The 21,013-nt window shown below is 40.4% G+C and overlaps 1 protein-coding gene across 1 annotated transcript; it reads right to left on the bottom strand.

The window, feature by feature from the left end:
* Positions 1 to 9,804: 9,804 nt before the first annotated feature.
* Positions 9,805 to 12,015, bottom strand: LOC120029051 (homeobox protein otx5-like). The gene is made up of 3 exons (XM_038974342.1): positions 11,919 to 12,015; positions 10,607 to 10,758; positions 9,805 to 10,437 (listed from the first exon to the last, which is right to left on the bottom strand). Exons 1-3 carry the CDS (start codon positions 12,013 to 12,015, stop codon positions 9,805 to 9,807), a joined length of 882 nt encoding a protein of 293 aa, XP_038830270.1.
* Positions 12,016 to 21,013: the final 8,998 nt, after the last annotated feature.

Raw genomic sequence — 21,013 nt, forward strand, 5'->3', positions numbered from 1 at the left:
TTTTTTAGAATGGCTTGACTGGTCAGTAATCTCATGCCATTCAAAGTGCCAATTGTATCCAGTAAGTCATTATTGAACATTTATCCATTTGTGATCGGGCGTGTGGTAAAAACGGATCAATAGCCTATACAGGACAAGCTTAGTATAGTAGGTAACTATCTCTGTATATTCTGCCAACATTTTCCTGTAGTAAATAAATCCACAAAAGAACAATTTCCCCAATTTGGAATGAGGTTGTTCCTGTGTCATTAATTCATTCTATTCTATATTTTCTTTGCTCAAATAGAAGTTGATTACTTTGGTAATCTAAAAGCAATTAATTTAAACTTTTTTATACAAGGATATATGTAACTATCTCTGTGTATTCTGCCAACATTTTCCTGTAGTTGAAATAAATCCACAAAGGATGGACAAACTAATGTAGGTAATGGGGTAGGGTAATGCTTAGTGAAGAGTCTGTCACATAAAGTATTATTTTTGTTCTCCTAGTGCTGTATAAATGGAGAACAGGGACCGGATTCACAAAACACTTCTTACACAAAAACTTTCATTAAAAAAGTTCATAAGATAGTTCGTAAGTGCAATTCCTCAACAATATCGTAAGATGTAATGATTTTATTATGAACTTCTCAAATATCTTCTTATGAATCTTCTTAAGATGTATGTTGCTAGGCAACCAATTTAGCTATCTAGCTAGCAATGGCAATCATGTTAACATATTTCGCACCTAAATTACTGTTCTAAAACATGTTCTTGAGTTTAAGATACTCCATTTTGAAACTTTCAGGTGAAGTTTGAGTGACTTAAACATGTTCAATTGCTTTCATGAGCTGTTTTCTCTCACTGCCCTGAGTTTAAGACAAGGGTTTAGCTATCTTGGAATCAACAACATTTCCAAGAACTTTATTTTCAAGAATTTGCGCTAGAAAATATCCAATAACCTTTCTGAGGAATAGCAACTTTGCTTAACTTTCTTCTTAAGTCTACAATTAAAGGGAAAATGGCAGTTAAGAAGAAATGTGTTCTTAAGAAGGTTTTGTGAATCTGGGCCCTGGTTCTGAATACCGTGTCTGTACTTGTTTGTCTAACCCTGACACTTGTTATCAATAATCAACAGACACAGACACATTGAGTCTCATGGAATCATTGGAGTCATCATGAATAAACATGTTGACTTGAAGTTCCAAAAGGTCCACTCTGATATTTTTTTACTTAATGGAAATACGTACACCCCCCCACACACACCCTCGCCGCCTGTGATTGGTCACCACGTCCCGGCAGCACAGATTAAGACATGTTTCCCCACTTTACCTCCCCTGTTCCCCACGCCAGCATCACATGACCCATTACATCACTGGATTGAGGTCAGCTCTGGATTAGGATGCTGGGAGAGCGGTGGAATTACTGAAAGTGAGGGAGAAGTGGCGGGAGGAAGGGGGGTTCAGAGGGTACAGAGCGAGAGAGTGGCATTAAGAAGAAAGAGGGACAAAGGGGAGAGAAGTAAGAGTCTCTGTACAGTAGAGGGCTTAATGTAAAAAGGGGGATTGTACAAAGCAAGCATCTTAAATTCCATGTCCATACTTTGGTTAAAGTGCAGTTTGTGTGTGGTCATGCAGTTGACCTCTGTTAGAGTTCGAACAATCATTTGTTATCAGAGGATAGATAATAACAGATAATGGTCTTCTACATAAGTGAGGAGGAAGGATGTGTGACCCACAGGAATGGGGTCACCGTGAAATGATTGGTTGACTGTTTTGGAGATCACTCCACTGTGTCTCTACTTGTCTGCTCTGTTCCTCTGTTGACCACTCTCTCATGTATTCATTGTATAACGTTGTGTTTATCAAGCCATATGGGCAGGCCTCTCCGCCTGCTTGTTGCACTGTTCTCTCCCCTCCCTCTCTATTCCCCCCTCCATCTCTCAGGAGATTACATTTGGAGAAGAGTTATTGATGGTCGGTGATGCTAACAGTCAGTGGTAGCTGCTTCTTAACAGCCTTCGCTAGTACATACCATATCAACACACATTGGGAGATAACAAAGAGCCACAGGTTCATAACAGCAGTCTAAATCTATAACAACAGACAGGTTCATAACAGAAGTCTAAATCTATAACATCAGACAGGTTCATAACAGCAGTCTAAATCTATAACATCAGACAGGTTCATAACAGCAGTCTAAATCTATAACATCAGACAGGTTCATAACAGCAGTCTAAATCTATAACATCAGACAGGTTCATAACAGCAGTCTAAATCTATAACATCAGACAGGTTCATAACAGCAGTCTAAATCTATAACATCAGACAGGTTCATAACAGCAGTCTAAATCTATAACATCAGACAGGTTCATAACAGCAGTCTAAATCTATAACATCAGACAGGTTCATAACAGCAGTCTAAATCTATAACATCAGACAGGTTCATAACAGCAGTCTAAATCTATAACATCAGACAGGTTCATAACAGCAGTCTAAATCTATAACATCAGACAGGTTCATAACAGCAGTCTAAATCTATAACATCAGACAGGTTCATAACAGCAGTCTAAATCTATAACAACAGACAGGTTCATAACAGCAGTCTAAATCTATAACATCAGACAGGTTCATAACAGCAGTCTAAATCTATAACATCAGACAGGTTCATAACAGCAGTCTAAATCTATAACAACAGACAGGTTCATAACAGCAGTCTAAATCTATAACATCAGACAGGTTCATAACAGAAGTCACTATCTGCAGTATGTTGTCAGACATATAATTTAGGTGAGATAGAAATCCTAAACGGACTAGGACTTGTTACTATAACCCAGTGAATTCCTCTGAGCAAGACTCTCCAGATTAGTCTGTGAGAGACTGGCACAGCAGGGCCTGGCAGGACTGGGACTGGCTACTGGAAGAAGTCGCACACGGCCAGCCTTGCCATGAAGACACAGAAAACACTATACTATATGAAAACATGATAGTGATGGAAAGTATTTTACTGTAATTTTTAGGTATTCTAGTTTTCTTCATGTTTTTCCCCAAATTAATTTGTATTCCACTCTTGTTCCAATATGTAGGCCTCGTTCTCTTCCCTCATTTATGTACTACAGGTCAAAATGTCATTAAATATCCTTTTTCCCAGGATGCACTGGGCTTCGAGGGCAGCTGTCATGGGTAATGTTGGAACCAATTTGTCATCTGGAGAGAGAAGGACAGTAATCCTGCCAGGAGAGAGAAAGATGTCAAGAGAATAATGCACGTGGAGATGGAGAGGAAGAAAGGCTGGAGAGACAGAGACACCATGGAGAAGAGAGAAAGAGAGAGAGATAGGAGGAAGAAGAGAGAGAGAGAGAGAGAGGGACTGTAATCCTGTCTAATTCACTTAGCGAAGCGCTGAAGGGGCAAAACACTAAGAGGATTGGGACATTCTCTAAATTAGATCAGTAAAAATAACAAAGTGCAAGGAGAGTTGAGAAGAAGTGTGGACATGTGGACACTTGGACACAGGCCAGGGGGCCAGGACAGGGCGACAGGACGGGAGAGGGGGACTAAGGATAATAGTGGACATGTTTACTGACAGACATCGGAACAGCTTGGCCTAGTGCTCCTGTTTGAGACTTCTCTCCAAGTCAGAGAAGGAACCACAATCCCCTAGTTAGTTCTACTTCAATTTAACCCTAATTCTAAGGCTGACCTACCCTCTTTCCCTCCCTCCTCCAACCCTGACTACGCCAAAATCAGACTTCTCTCATAAACAAGTCTAATCCGGACAATAATCTCAGTCCAAGACATTAACAATAATCTTGGATCCGAACACTGACTTTTAGTCTCGATTATAACTAGGTGTTAAACTTTAAGCCCCAGTATTGACTTAGTAAAAGTATATAACATGATTGTCAGTCAGGTGTTGATCCAGGGATAGACCTAACCATAATACTGATCTTATTACTACATAAAGTTGAATTGAGCATACTGTACTTATCCTTTAAACAAATGATGGAGTTAGGTCATTCCTGTTACAATTCTATCTTAGATGAATCATGACAGTAATAATCACAGAACATTTTCACTAAAATAATAGTAATAACTTTATTCGTGTAGGACTTCTTAATACAAGTAACAAAGGGCTTCACGTCATAAAATAAAAGTACTAACAAAGAAACAAAAACAAGAGGGAGATGAAATGTAAAAAAGAAGATAGCTAATTAAAATCGTACAGTGAAATATATATAAAGCTTGACAGGGATAGACATAAGCTATTTGTTAATGTTGGCCATATATAGATGTAAATTTACAACCAATTGAATATTAGGATTAGGCTTTATGTCATAGAGAATACGGGCTTTTGGGGATTGTAAATGATCACAGATGGCATTTAAAACAAAGGCAGACAAATTGTCTCCATCTTCTCTTATCTACAAAATGTAACTTTCTCTCTCAGTGTCGGTCTTCTTCCTCTTTTAAGTCTTATTTTGGACTTTATTTTGTAGAAAAAAAACGATTAAAACTTCACTTTCATGAGATGAACAAATTAATTGGATTTTCCTCCTTCCAATAAATCCATTTTGCACCTATAGAATTAGAATTTACTTTTAATCAGCTTGATTCACAAACAAAACATGTGGTATCCAGTATCCTTTGATTGGCTCCTTTCTGTTCACATAACCTCTCAGTTGTTTCAACCAACAATAAATGACAAACGATTGTAGATAAAGAACCATCCAACCTATCCCTGAGAGCAGTCTAGAACCCTGCCTAGAACCCAGTCTTGAACCAAAAGAACCCAAGCATGCCACCGCGTTTTCACAAACAATGTTCCTCCCCCCAAATCTTATGTGACCCCAATTTATCTCTGTGAAACTATGCCTCTGAGCAGAACAGAGCATAATTGTGATTTTTTTTTAACCTTTACCCCCCCCCCCCCACACACACACACACACACACACACACACACACACACACACACACACACACACACACCCCTCCACCACCATCCCTGCCCCCACACTTTCTAGTTCCATCCAACCTATCACAGAGAGTAGTCTAGAACACAAAGCCAGAGAACCTAAGCGTCCTACATGCCATCATGTTCTCACAAACAATGGTTCCCCCAACTCAACTCTTACGTGACGCCAATTCATCACTGTGAAACTATGCCTCGGACAGAACAGAATTGGGAAATTTGATTTCTTTTTCATTTACTTTTATTCCTTACACCCACCCCCCTCGTGCAGAATGTCGGGGTGGACTGGTGGGTGGGTTGTTAGGATTAGGAATCGATTAAGAGGAAATTGGACTGTAGGGCTGGCTACGTCTCGCAGGGCCGCCGGCCCGGCCGCAGGATGATTACAGTATTTACAGAACAGCCCGGTGGCCAGCTTGTTTGCCAGGGATTAGAGGCAAAGAAATGAATCATATTTTTAAGTCCTAAGTGTATCTGTCTCCTGCTCTGTCCCACTCTGTCTCTGTGCTTTACTAGTCCATATGCTGCTCCCAGGGATTACCATGGGGGAGGTTCTGGTCCTCTCGTCTGTTTCCTCCATCGCTCTACTCCTCTTTCTCGTCTCTTATCCCTCTCCTTACTTTTCATCTCTCTTTCCTCTCCTGCCTCGTCTCTCATTTCTCATATCTCTTTATCCCTCTCTCTATTCCTCTCCCTCCTATTTGCCTCTCTATCGATCATCTCTCTGCTCCCTGACTATAGACATGTAAATTAATACGGGCGGCAGGTAACCTAGCGGTTAAGATCATTGGACCAGTAACTGAAGTTAACAGTTAACCTCCAACAACAACTGCTCACTGGGCTCTGAGGATGTCGATTAAGGCATCGCACCTCTCTGAATCAGAGGATGCACTCAGTTGTGGAACTGACTAGATATCTCCTTTCCTTTTGGGTATCCTTACCATCTATGTCAGGGGTTTCCAAAGATGTTTCACTCAGGCCCCCCTTCTAGCATTAAGGGAACATCCCCCCCCCCCCCCCCCCTGCCCGTGTGCCATATCTATTTCTATGGGAATAAGCACGGTTCGTGACACAAAATGCTCCCTCTTGTTATTCGAGCACTGTTCATGACACAGACTGTGAGAGAGAACATTTTGCAGGTTTAAAGCTAATTTTCTGCAATTCTACATATTGCCATTTTTTATGTGTGTTTTCATATGTTATTTGAGTGACTTTAACATTACAACAATATCTCTGGGCGAAAATTTTTTGCTGACATGGGCTAGTTGATCTGGACATTTCTGACAAGTTATAAATAGCTCTGTAAGGTATACAATGACTGACACGAGAAGAAGAAAACTGATGATGCACTACTCTATTTTGAAATGGCACCTTGTACATTCTACTTTTACAACTTTCAAGAGTAAGTTGAAAGCTGGACTGAGTTCCTTAAAAAAATCAAAAAATAAAAGGGAGTTACATAGATGATATAATCTTTGTAACTCCCTCTGTGGACATCATGTTGAAACGCAAAGATCTGAACAGAGATGCTGTGCCATTACAGTCCTAAAACAAACTTTGACCCAAATATGTCAATGCCGTACTCAGTTGATAGTGTGGAAGTATTTTTTTATACAAATCAAGAAATATCACAATAGACTTATAAAACAGGTACGGAATTAGTCTTCTAGATGGTTATGCAAAGTTTTATTTAGGCTCGTCTAGGATTGGTTTGGTCTCTTGGATAATAATTAATAAGATTATATGGACAGGAAGGACCCTGATCCTAGATCAGCACTCCTACTCTGAGACGCTTTGTGAATATGGTCCCAGATCTTTTTTTAACATGCATTGGTCTTTTTACAACCTATTGTCCAGTGCACTTTTCATAACACTGGTATAGCTGACTTACTAATAAAACACATGGAAATATATGTTAGCCATCCAAATCCCTACCTCTCTCTGTTTTACGAGGTTAATCAATGGGCCCCCACAGATTTAGGCCTACTTCTAATCTTCATAACTTGCATCCACTCTGTTCTTTCTCCTCTCAACATCTCCCCTCTCAAACATTTGCATGGATTAGAGTAGTGTCCCCGGACGTCACTTTTCAATCCCACTCTGTGTATGTACGATAGATACTTTACTTCCTGCTCTCTTTGCAGGGATACAGGGATACAACAGGATAACACATGTGGGAAAGGGATCTAGGAGAGGCATGCGATCTTAAAAGCATAATAGCAGTTGCTTCATTCTTATTGGTTGGATGATTAAGTGCCACTAAAGTGTACAATGAAGTTGGACTGCTGCTGTTCATTGCACACTGATAGGATTGTCTTATTACTTTGTTGGGCCCATTTTTATGCACGTGGTTATTATGCAAGCATTTATGTAGCAGTTTTAAAAGAGGAATGTCGCATATTTGATTTGATCTGTGGCGAATGAGTTTTTCAGCACATGAACTAGATGTAATCATTGTATAGGGATAATATTTGACTATACTGGTCTTTGATTAAATGTTATTTTCTTCGCTGCAAAGCAATTTCTCTCTTGGATAATAAAGTTATAGTACTCCTGCTAGTAGTACTGTATCCATCAACCACCAGTTGGTCTTTTAGCCTGTTGTGAGGCTCAGGGTACTGGAACAGGGTACTGGCACAAAACACAATGACCACTTAGATTTTCTTCAGTTGTTTAATGTTTTAAAACTCAATAGCTATCCCATGTAGAAGTCGGGGGTGGGCAAACAAACAGGAGATATGTCCGATATACTAATACTAAAGAGGGGGAGTCATTCGTATCAGAAATAAAAGCATAGAATGCAAATAATGAATGTGGATGATCAGGAAGTATACAGAGCATTGTATGCTATCACCACTAACTTTATTGGATAAACCCCTGAGTTTGAAAAACATTGTTCAGAAAAGAAGAGACCAGAAAACAGAAAAAAATACAATTAAAATGGCCAGTCTTCTAGAAATTTGCGTGGTGTGTCTGTGTAACACATTGTTGGTACCAGACATGATTGCATTTTCAAGTCAAGTTTAATATTTACAAAAAGAACAAAATAAACAGAATAGTAGCAATATTCATAATAGCTTTAGAATTAATAATAATAATAATTATAGTAATAATGATAATATTAACTTCAAACAAATTACCACAATTTTACTTCAAAGGACTCACAAATTTAAAGAAACATAATATGTTATACTCTAATACAAAAAGATGAAACGATACATCAACACAAAATGGTAGCCCTCGCTCCTTTACAGGTAACAACTGAGAGATGCTCCATGCTTTCTGTGCAAGGGTAGCGCAATCATGCCCAGACCCTTCCCTTTCTACTGTTGAGTCTTCTCTCCTGCAAATATCTCATTGTAACAGTATATTCGGCAACAGGGTTAGTTAAGTCATTAAGGGGAAATGTAGTATTTAAGTACTGGTGAAGTAATCATCAAACCCCCCCACCACCCACCCGCCCAACAAACAAAGAGTGGGATAAAAACACAAAGGCTACACATTTGTCATCCTTGCATATCCCAGAATGCCTTGTGCCCAGATGTGATTCATTCCATGATTGGTGCTCAAAGATTAAGAGATCTATTACTGACCCTATCACCCTAACCCAGCCCCCCTCCTTTACCCCCTTCACTCTAACACACTGTCTGCCGAGGGTCCCCTCCCTTCAAAGCTACTGGGTAAAATGATACAACAATAGCCTATGGTCTCTACTTGACAGTACCAAAGGTTATCCTTGCTTTACCCATCCCCTCTTGCTTATGGAGACACCCATGCACGTATGTGTGTCTGTCTGTCTGTGTGTCTGTTTGGCTCCAGGATCTCTCAATTCACCAAATATGAAAAGCAGCTTCATAACAAAAATAAACCATAAAACAAATGACAGAGGGAAAAAGAAAACAACATTGTCCCCATTGGAGTCAGGCTTCGCCTATTGCTGGAAATCCCTCTGTTTGTTCAATATCAAATTCAAGGCAGAGTCATTTTCTTCATTACAATGTACACAACTTTCAATTGTCCTGAAGTAATGACAAAAATAACCACTGAATCCAATTTGGTCTAAAGTCAAGGCCAGCCCACCCATCTTGGGGGTGGAATTCCACTTTTCCTTTCTAATTCTCAGTTACCATTAAGCACAACAAGACCACTAAAGGAGTGACAGATCTGTTCAGAAATCAACTTGGGGTTGACTATCAGCTACCTGACCAATGGGATCCATTGCAACCAATATTTAATATCCTTTTTTTCCTTTTTTTAAAATCAATTGTTCGTTCTCTCCATCAAATTGATACTTCATCCAGCCTTCAAATTGCAAATCTCTATTCATTTGGTCCTCAAAACCCTGATTATGGCATACAAGAATGGACCTTTGTTAATTATGCTGTTTTTCGAAATGTAATCATCAAATTATAAATGTATACAATTTCATTCTACAGGTATTGCTTTCAATCGTGTGGTATGTATTCCTTTTTAAAATCAGTTCTCAATTTTAGTATCTCAGTTATCTTTTTACACGTCGATTTGTTTGTCATCACTTCTATATGACTAACTTTATTACGTCAATGTCCCATTGATTGTGCATCCTCACGTTGATAATGCTGTATTAATTGGATATCATTGATTTAACAATATTGATGTGGTCAGTCATTTCTTGTCACCTTCCCAAAAATCACAAAGCCCAACATCAGTGGATCTGCTTCCACATTGCTTTCCATAACACAAAAAATAATGACATTTTCTCAGTCATTGAGTTCATGGACTGAAATGATTAGTTGACCATCTATGTGTCCAAGTCTTTAACACTGAATGGAATGGGAGCTTCTCCTGGCTGGTCCCTTCCTTACCTCCTCCCACCTACAAGACCTGGAACTTCCAGGAGTTCTGGTCTTTGTAGTCCAGGCAGTCAGCTGCGTTGAAGTTGAGTTTCCAGGAGGCAGCTTGGTCCTTGTAGTCCAGGCAGTCGACGGCCCCGAAGCCTAGCGAGGCGGCTGTGTAGCCCTGCGAAGACAGAGAGGCAGGGGACTGGCCGAGGTGCCCGCCCATGGAGGTGATGGGGCTGAGGGCGCCCCCGGTGGCGGAGAGCTGTGAGTGCATGGGAGACAGGTAGGAGCTGCAGTCCAGGCCAGTGAAGTAGGAAGACGAGCCTGCGTAGCTCTGGGTGTAGGCCGGGGCCTGGGTGTAGGTCATGGGGTAGGCAGAGGAGCGCTGCATGCAGGGCGTGGTGGAGGCTGACAGGGGGTCTGGCAGCGGGGAGATGGAGGCAGGGCTCCAAATGGACACGGTCGCGTTGGCACTGCTGGAGCTGGGGGTGATGGCGGTGCCAAGGGGAGGGGGTACTGGACTGTAGGACCCGTTGGTGTTGACACTGGCCTCAGAGTTGGCCTCTCGGGCTGGAGAGGCCTTCTTCTTGGGTGGACGAGGTTTAGACTGGCCCGTGCTCTGCTGCGCCTGCTGGCGGCATTTAGCACGGCGGTTCTTGAACCATACCTGTGGAGGAGCACGTGGTGAGTTCTCAGACAACTCAGCTCCCATTCTGGTCAAACAATCACTGACGTTTTGTAAATAGACATTTGACCCACACTTTCATTTTTGCAAGATCATTTTACCAATTCTGGTGGGCATTTATGCATGAAAGTATATATATCCTGTTTATTACCTGTACACGAGACTCTGGTAGGTTGATCTTGAGGGCCACTTCTTCCCTCATGAAGATGTCGGGGTAGCGCGTTTTGGAAAACAGTGCCTCCAAGATGTCTAACTGCGCGCGCGTAAACGTGGTCCTTTCCCGACGCTGCTTTCTGGGGATGTCTAAAATACACACACACACACAAAAGTTATTTTTTTATTATATTTCGTTAACTCATAGTATATTTGGTTTTGTGAACCTTTTCCCCCTTGGCCAAAATGCTTTCAAATGGAACATGAGAAAAATAGAACGGAAGAACGAACTGTGAATCACTTGTTTGGTGTAAAAATGTTGTCAAATTGCCAAGTTAAATAATAGTCAAAATTTCATTAGGCTCATTTAGAACTGAATTCGTGTAATTTCGTGTAATATAATGTTACTAATAAGTACTTATACTGAGGCATATATGGTGTTCTCTATTAAAACATGTATTGTATATTCATGAGTGCTTTGTTTCCAATGTTATAGAAAATAAATATATGTCTCTAGCCTATATATAGGCTATATATATATATATATATATATATATATTTCCCTTTATTACAAATGTGTTTTATTTAATGTTCGAGTGTTCTATCTTTTTCTCCTATCTCTTCACATTATACATTAATTCAGCTAAACACTGTGGCTTTATAAAACATAAACAAACACTAAATAAAATATGTCCGATAAAGGGAAGAAATGTATCTTGATAAAACATGAATGTTTTCACATGAAGGTAGAGCTCTATAACTCTTGATTACACAACTGACAGGAACCTCAAATATCTAGAGTTACAGGTCTTTGTGAATTAGACTGGTGTTTATAACGTATGGCCCTGGATCAATCAAAAATAAAACATCTGCATTTTCTGTCATACAAATAGTTGTTACCACTTACACATGAAGTTTAAAGGTCATTTCATTTTAAAACTGGCATTTTACTCCAAGGCCCTTGAAACAAGTTACTATGGACGTTGACCATATCTTTAAAAATACAAACATGGTTTGTTGTATGTGCGCAATAAGACATTTCCATTTGAAACAATGTAGTTCAGTGATGACCCTCAAAATGTGGCATCAGCTAAGAATAAGACATGGTGTCCGCAGTATGACTATATATTATCCACAACTCGCTGTCATAAGTCTAACAACAAGAACGTAAACAACATAATGGGGGCTTGTTGTGCCCTGTTCCCTTTACGCACTCGTTGCTCATGGATATGTATCAGTACCGCTTGGAATTCAGGCAATTGTTGAGACAAACAGTTCTAAAACATGAAAAAGTTACAAATATGACTTACTTGGGTATCCGACGGCAGAGTGTAGTAGATCCATGCCAGGACCAGACAGAGTTAACCCGTTCACGGCGTAATGAGGCTGCTTAATGTAGGACATCATGCCTGTGCCGGCTTTAAAACGCTCCCTCGCCCTCTCTCTCTCTTACACTCAGGCCGGGGGCCGGGTCTTCTGCTATTCTCCAAGGGTTGTCCCTCTCTCTCTCTTCCTCTCTCTCTCTCTCTGTCCCTCCCTCTCTCTCTTTCTCTCTATCACTTCTTTTTCTTTATAAATGCCGATCGGCTTTTTGTTTTGTTTTCCTCCTTTGTCTCTGACCCTCTCGCAGTATTTTGCCAACTTTTGAGGCTACAGTAATACTCGCTGGTAAGGAGTGCAGGTTCAGGGCGCCGGTACTCCTTGTTCTGCTGCCTTCACACCTGTTGATCAAGCTCTGTCAAAGCACATCTATTCAATAGGTATTGTGGTGCCGGTGTATTCTTTCAATTTCACTTACAAAGTAGCCTGAAACCAACAATTAAACACACTAGCCAGTGGTATGATCGCCGTTCTAAGTGTGATGAACCTTTCAATCCAAGACGTGCGCTTTCGAAGTGCGCATCGGCGTCAAGAAGGGAAGGTATTGTTCCTTATTCTTCCCGTGTCAGATCTAGCGTTCCCTGGACTGAGCTCGAGCCTGTCTGTTGAAGCAAAGAGGATCGAGTCGTGCTTCCAGTGAGTGGCGATAAGCTGGGGTGAGAACGCGGAACTGAGCGAACCAAGAAAGAAGTTGGCTAATTAGAGTGAAGTTTTTGCGCGGAGTAGACTCTGACCCCTCCCTCTCTCTTCTCTCCCTCTCTCTCTCTCTCTCTCTCTCTACATCTCTCTCTTTATCTCTCTCTCCATCTCTCTCTCTTTATCTCTCGCTCTCTCTTTATCTCTCGCTCTCTCTTTATCTCTCTCCATGTCGTGACACACACTTTGCACTTTGTTGGATTTGATGCACATTCATCCAGTCAAATGAAACAACAGTTTGATATGTGTAGGATAAGGAACAAACAGGTGGACACAAACCAAATGGAACACTGGCGAGACAAACTGAGTTACACGGTTATTTTTCAAATCTCCTTTATCCACATTCAAGTTAAAAGGGGAAACATTGGTATAACAATTTTGAATTAAAGCGTACAGTAACTGCATAGCCTACCAATCCACTTAACCAAAACATACAATTGCACACTCATTCGTGAAAGTTCAATTGTGAAATTAAATAGATGGGCCACTCAATATTTCGGAGTAGCCTATACGTTTGGTGTGTTATAAGAGTCCGTTTTGAATTGTTAAAGACAAAAGGACAAGCTAGCAACTCTGTTGAAGTCATTTTCCTGGAGACGAAGAGGACCTTTAGGAGTTGAATAACATTGCCGCACTGTCAGGGAAAGCTTGATAGCTATCAGAAGAGTACATCCGTATCGAATCTATTGTCTTGTTTGGGGAGAGCACATTTCATACATTTTACACCGCTTTTAAAACACAGAAGTAATTGGGCGATGTAGTCTGAGTGAGGAAATTCAAGGGATGGAAGGGGCTGGGGGTGGGGGTGTGGTGGGTGTACAAGCAGGATTAAAACGACATAAAGGCCGCGTTGTTCTCTATTAAACCCCCTCTGATCCCCAACATACTCCCTCTTTTACTATTCATCTTTCTGTAGTAATAATAATAACAATATTAATACTTATAATTATGATATTAATAATAATAATGGTATGATGTTATTTGTTGTAATATTATAATTAACAGGGATAACAGTGCATCTTATTATTGTCTATCAAAATAGTAACATGATATCAACATTATGGTCATGATTGCAATTTAAAGCCATAAATTTTTATAGTCTCTTGGTGCACTTCATTCCAAATAAGTGGGTGAATTATTATAGGCAAACTTGCAGAAGTCTATTTAAGTTGTACTCGTTAGCGCATGTCCCTCAGCGCATTTAATTGTAAATCATGACCATAATGGTTTGATTGATAGTTTCGTCGGTTGTGGTGTAAAACAATGTTAAAGACAGCATTAAGATTGGCCAAAAAGTTATAATAAACTGCAAAGCCACTTGTTGTTGAGTTGGGACTGAAAACATTGCGTTGCTTTCGGTTACTTTGTCCAGTGTTTTTATTCGTTGTAGAAATCTACCCGGTGATGCAAATGGTCTGTAAAGTCTTGGTGATTTATTTAAATGCGATGAGTTGTTGTCCATCCTGCGATTGTTGGCCTGTGTCTCATCCTATCCCTGTGGCCAGACAATTTCACAGTGTCCAAAGCCGATTCTCTGCTCTTGTTAATTGAATCGGATTTCTTATAGTTTAAAATCCACACAGACCCATGTACTGCCCAAACTGAATAAGGGGTTTATCTGAATCTTTAAAGCCACGGCGGAGATATAAAGAGAGAGAGACTATACCCGCATGTTGAACATTTTAAATCTCAAATAAACGTCTTTACCTGCGGCATCTGCCGGTGCGCACAGCGTGAGTATGTGTGTTGTTTTAAGTGAGTATGTGTGTTGTTTTAACCGTCCAATTTGGAATATGTGTTTCAAGAGGCCACATCACCTGCTCAACTGGGCTATCAGGTATGGTTTTCGTCTTTACATTTCATATAGATAATATCGAAAGCTGACGATCGAAATAGCCTATTATTTGTAAATAGGACAAGAAGCGCAACAGTCGATGGTTAAAGACTTTAAAACTACGTGTGACATACTTTCTGAGGAGCAAAACAAAGAGCGCGTGTCAGAGTAGGTCTACACGCGCACTCATATGTGCACCTGCTCGTCTGCGCTTCTACGTCTCGCTCTCTCACCATTCCTTCAGTACAATTTTAGGATATGCTTTTATGCGTTGGGAGAAACAATTAGCCCGTACAAAAGCTTTTCAAATATAGTATTTAACATTAATGATGTACGTTTTTCCACGCATTTCCTGATTGTTATATTATTTTTACCATGATCAAACCGGTAGCATTTTCAAAGACAACCAAATTGTATTCATGTAAGTTATTGACTTTTGGTTAGGCATATTTCCATGCCCAACATTGAAAATTCCATACTTTTTCTGATTTCTTTAGTTTTTATTTACGATTTTGTTGCATAAAATGCAAATGTTATGCATTTGGTTTATCGAATTCATTCGATAAAAGTTAAAGACACACGCTCGGTTAAGGTGTTTGTGTTTGACCTACACTAGCTTATTTCTTCATTCATTCTTTTTCATCCTAGTCTACATCACTTTATCCTAAAATTGTGTTTAAAACGGAGGACATTCTAAATACAAAAAAAGATATAGCCTACAAATTGTTCATAAAGAAGCACTGCATTTTGAGACATTTGGCAATAGCCTGTCATTAATATATTTCTAGTCTTCCAGAAAAGTGTAACCTGGTCATTTATTTTCTGAAAGTATTGCTGTTGTTCTTTTGTGCTGTCAATAACAACTGTAATAACAGTTGTGAATTGATATTTTAGGAGGTGCTTGTCTTGGAAATTTACTGTGCAGTGCAATGAATTATACTATGGTTGCACTAGGACCCAGGGCAGATACAAATTCAGAACACAACCACCACATAAGAGGCTTACCATATCTAATCACACACACACACACACACACACACACACACACACACACACACACACACACACACACACACACACACACACACACACACACACACACACACACACACACACCACTTAGAAACATCATATTATTTTAAACTGGCATGCAATCAGTCTCAGAGGCATGCATAACAACTGCTGTATTTTGATAACATTTTCATCTTCTCCAAACTATTTTATTCCCTAGTTGACCCCGACTTCTCTCCCACTTTGTCAGAAGACTGCAGCCATATGTTGCATGGTTGCTCTTGTCTAATTAAATTACCAAATATGTAAGCTCTTTCAATGTATATTTTTCCTGTCTGGCTACAAAGAAAACGGGTAAAATGCAAACATGTTACTTTCCAAACCAATGTCTAAATGTGCAAAAATATATATTTGCACCAGACACGTAGTAATCGGCCTATACATGATTTGATATATTTACTGGGGTCAAACATTAGTTTGTGGAGCCAGTTTCCCCTCCAGGGGCCTTCTGTTGTAAAACAAGCAGAGGCCTATGGATATTCAGGGACCCACTGAAAAAACTGTCATGAATGTGAGGATGTGACTTATTAGTGAGGGATATTAATATCTATTTAACATCCAGGCCATGTTAAGACAATGTAACCTTGATTGGTTACATATACAATTTGAGTGTACTTATGTGAGTGTGTGATACCTTGGATGGACAGGGCCTATGCTCATGGGTGACAGTGCTATGGCTCTCAGGGAATGTGTGTGTGTGTGTGTGTGTGTGTGTGTGTGTGTGTGTGTGTGTGTGTGTGTGTGAGAGAGAGAGAGAGAGAGAGAGAGATTGTGTTAGCACAGAAAAGAGGAGATTACCCAATGATCACTACAAAGTTTAAGAGGTCACCGATATAGAGCATTGGTGATTGGTTGCATTAAGCATGGGCCAAAAAAGACAAACCAAACACAACAACCCCCTCCTCCAAAACCCCCAAAACCCCAACAGTGTTAGTGTGCAGCTGCTAGAGCCCTGACTTCATGGAATTTGTTCGATACACACATTGTGACACCAACACCAACACACACACACACGCACAGAGTTCAGCCGATTTATCATAATATGCTTTATCTGAAAAGTAAGTATCTTACCTCGGGATAAAGGGAGGATAGTGGGGCTTGTAGTCAGATTGGCAGAGGAAGGGAGAGGATGGAGGGAGTCCGCTAGTCCATAGAGAGGACATGAAGGACCTGTTTGGAACGAATTGATGACTGATAAGATATAGGGGCCTGCTCGCCAATACAATGGGGAAGTGTTGTACCCAGGAACACAGATCTCTGTGGCACTGATATGATTGACAGATGGACCTGGAGGGACCATCGTCGTACATAGATGAATGGATGGATGAACAGGTAACCCCCGAGGAGGAGGGGAGGGTGTTTGGACCCCACTGGGGGCCTTTTCTATAGTTGTAAGGAAAAATAATAGTGTGATTCCTGATGAAGGAGTGTAGAGAACGAGAGGAAGTAGAGAGAGAGGAAGGGAGGGGTATAATGGGAGGGGCGTGGGGTAGGACCTGTCCACAGAGACATTATCAGCGGCATAGCTATATACTTTATACAGGTGTGTGTTTAGTGGTTTCAACCCTTTTGTTGTGCTATGTTTTACATTTGAATTCCAATAGTTTTCTTTATGTGTCTTGCGTGATTGTGTTTTTGTATGTGATTGTCCTTATGTGTAAATCTTGCAAATACTGGCATTTCCATTTAATCGTACACGGTTAATGGTGAAGTGTTAACATCCATGTCAGTGGTTGTCGTGGCATCAAGGTCAGGCTGTGTTAATAATGAAATTAGACTGATGTAGGGATTACGCTGTGTAACTAAGCCAGGCAGTGACAGTAGTGAGTCTGTGTGCACAGATACACTGACTATACAAAACATTTGGAACACCTTCCTAATATTGAGTTGCACCCTTTTTGCCCTCAGAATAGCCTCAGTTCATCAGGAAATGGACTCTAGAAGGTGTCAAAAGCGTTCCACAGGGATGCTGGCCCACGTTGACTCCAATGCTTCCCACAGTTGTGTCAAGTTGGCTGGATGTCCTTTGGGTGGTGGACTATTCTTGATACACATGGGAAACTGTTGAGCGTGAAAAACCCAGCAGCGTTGCAGTTCTTGACACGCTCAAACCGGTGCTGGCACCTACTACCATACCCCGTTCAAAGGCACTGACATCTTTTGTCTTGCCCATTCACCCTCTGAATGGCTCACATACACAATCCATGTCTCAATTGTCTCAAGGATTAAAAATCCTTCTTTAACCTGTCTCCTTCCCTTCATCTACACTGATTGAAGTGGATTTAACAAGTGACATCAACAAGGGATCATAGATTTTACCTGGATTCACCGTCTCAGTCAAAGACTCCAGTCACTCAAGTCAACTCTCTCCTACCGCACGGCAAGCAGTACCGGAGCGCCAAGTCTAGAACCAAAAAGCTCCTTAACAGCTTCTACCCCCAAGCCATAAGACTGCTGAACAATTAATCAAATAGCCACCCGGACTACTTACATTAACACGCTGCCCCTTGTTTGGGGCGGCAGGTAGCCTAGTGGTTAGAGCGTTGGGCCAGTGAACCAAAAGGTTGCTTGATTGAATCACCGAGCTGACAAGATAAAAATCTGTCATTCTGCCCTTGAACAAGGCAGTTAACCCACTGTTCCCCGGTAGGCCGGCATTGTAAATAAGAATTTTGTTATTAACTGACTTGCCTAGTTAAATAAAGGTTACATTTAAAATTGTTTTTACACTGCTGCTACACGCTGTTTACCTAATAAAATGTTATTTGTCACATGCACCGAGTACAACAGGTGTAGACCATGTACAAAATAACTTGACTAACCTGTACCCCCACACATTGACTCGGTACCGGTACCCCCTGTATATAGCCTCGTTGTTGTTATTGTGTTACTTTTTAGTTTTATTTTACTATTTTTACTTTAGTTTATTTAGTAAATATTTTGAACCACATTGTTGGTTAAGGGCTTGTAAGTAAGCATTTCAAGGTAAGGTCTACTACACCTGTTGAATTCGGAGCATGAGACAAATACATTTTGTTTTGATTTGTCATGTAAAGAGCAGGTGTTTCTAATGTTTTGTACACTCAGTGTATATCATCCCTTTATATTTGCATTAGTGGTTCCTGCTTTATGTTACATACATTGTTTAATGTTTGATGTATAATACAGTATAATATAAATTAGAGTTAATGATATGGGAGCATAGCACTTCTCATTTTGAACATGTATTAAAGGAGCAATCTGTGATTCAAACAACAACAAAGCAAAAATAGATGTACCAATCCCAGATTGCCATTTGTAATCACAGGCCATTCAGTCTGGGTACATTTGTTAGGATAGGGTCTACTACAGTGTACAGTTGAAGTCGGAAGTTTACATACACTTAGGTTGGAGTCATTAAAACTCATTTTTCAACCACTCCACACATTTCTTGTTAACAAACTATAGTTTTGGCAAGTCGGTTAGGACATCTACTTTGTGCATGACACAAGTCATTTTTCCAACAATTGTTTACAGGCAGATTATTTCACTTATAATTCACTGTATCACAATTCCAGTGGGTCAGAAGTTTACATACACTAACTAAGTTGACTGTGCCTTTAAACAGCTTGGAAATTTCCAGAAAATGATGTCATGGCTTCAGAAGCTTCTGATAGGCTAATTGACATAATTTGAGTCAATTGGAGGTGTACCTGTGAATGTATTTCAAGGCCTACCTTCAAACTCAGTGCCTCTTTGCTTGACATCATGGGAAAATCAAAAGAAATCAGCCAAGGCCTCCGCAAAAAACTTGTAGACCTCCACAAGTCTGGTTCATCCTTGGGAGCAATTTCCAAATTCCCTGAAGGTACCATATTCATCTGTACAAACAATAGTACGCAAGTATAAACACCATGGGACCACGCAGCCGTCATACCGCTCAGGAAAGAAACGCGTTCTGTCTCCTAGAGATGAACGTACTTTGGTGTGAAAAGTGCAAATCAATCCCAGAACAACAGCAAAGGACCTTGTGAAGATGCTGGAGGAAACAGGTACAAAAGTATCTATATCCACAGTAAAACGAGTCCTATATTGACATAACCTGAAAGGCCGCTCAGCAAGGAAGAAGCCACTGCTCCAAAACCGCCATAAAAAAGCCAGACTACAGTTTGCCACTGCACATGGGGACAAAGATCATACTTTTTGGAGAAATGTCCTCTGGTCTGATGAAATAAAAATAGAACTGTTTGGTCATAATGACCATCATTATGTTTGGAGGAAAAAGGGGAGGCTTGCAAGCTGAAGAACACCATCCCAACTGTGAAGCACGGGGGTGGCAGCATCATGTTGTGGGGGTGCTTTGCTGCAGGGGGGACTGGTGCACTTCACAAAATAGATGGCATCATGAGGGAGGGAAATGATGTGGATATATTGAAGCAACATCTCAAGACATCATTCAGGAAGTTAAAGCTTGGTCACAAATGGGTCTTCCAAATGGACAATGACCCCAAAGTTGTGGCAAAATGGCTTTGGGACAACAAAGTCAAGGTATTGGAGTGGCCATCACAAAGCTCTGACCTCAATCCTATTGAAAATGTGAGGGCAAAACTGAAAAAGTGTGTGTGAGCAAAGAGTTCTACAAACCTGACTCAGTTACACCAGCTCTGTCAGGAGGAATGGGCCAAAATTCACCCGACTTATTGTGGGAAGTTTGTGGAAGTCTACCCGAAACGTTTGACCCAAGTTAAACAATTTAAAGGCAATGCTACCAAATACAAATTGAGTGTATGTAAACTTCTGACCCACTGGGAATGTGATGAAAGAAATAAAAGCTGAAATAAATCATTCTCTCTACTATTATTCTGACATTTCACATTCTTAAAATAAAGTGGTGATCCTAACTGACCTAAGACAGGGAATTTTTACTAGGATTAAATGTCAGGAATTGTGAAAAACTGAGTTTAAATGTATTTGGCTAAGGTGTGTGTAAACTTCCGACTTAAACTGTATGTGCATGGGGCAAGTTAAAGATTTACAATGTAGTAAGCCTTGTGTAGGGTTTCTTACAAGACGGATGGGTAGGGTTTGTAAAGTACAAACGGCCTGTGCCCAGACACCTTTGAATTAGTATCTCTATTGCTTCTGTGTGAAAATATTGGGCCTTCTCATTATAAAGTGCAGGTCTGGTGCTGCTCACCAAGATATTTACTCATAAATGAATCTGGCCGTTGGTTATGCATCTAATCAGTCCTGCCAAACTCTGATAATGTGTGCTATGCTGTATATCAATATGAGACATACTAAAAAAAAGTAATTAAATAATGCTTTCAAAGTTTTCATGTTTGCATGCGTTCATGGTTAGATGATGTTATCTGTCTCTTTTTGCAAAGGTTTTGTTGCTGATTGTATTATCAATATTCCTGGCTTGTTAAAGTTAGTTTAGTA

This window comes from Salvelinus namaycush, chromosome 34, assembly GCF_016432855.1.
Source record: "Salvelinus namaycush isolate Seneca chromosome 34, SaNama_1.0, whole genome shotgun sequence".
NCBI classification, from domain to species: Eukaryota; Metazoa; Chordata; class Actinopteri; order Salmoniformes; family Salmonidae; genus Salvelinus; species Salvelinus namaycush.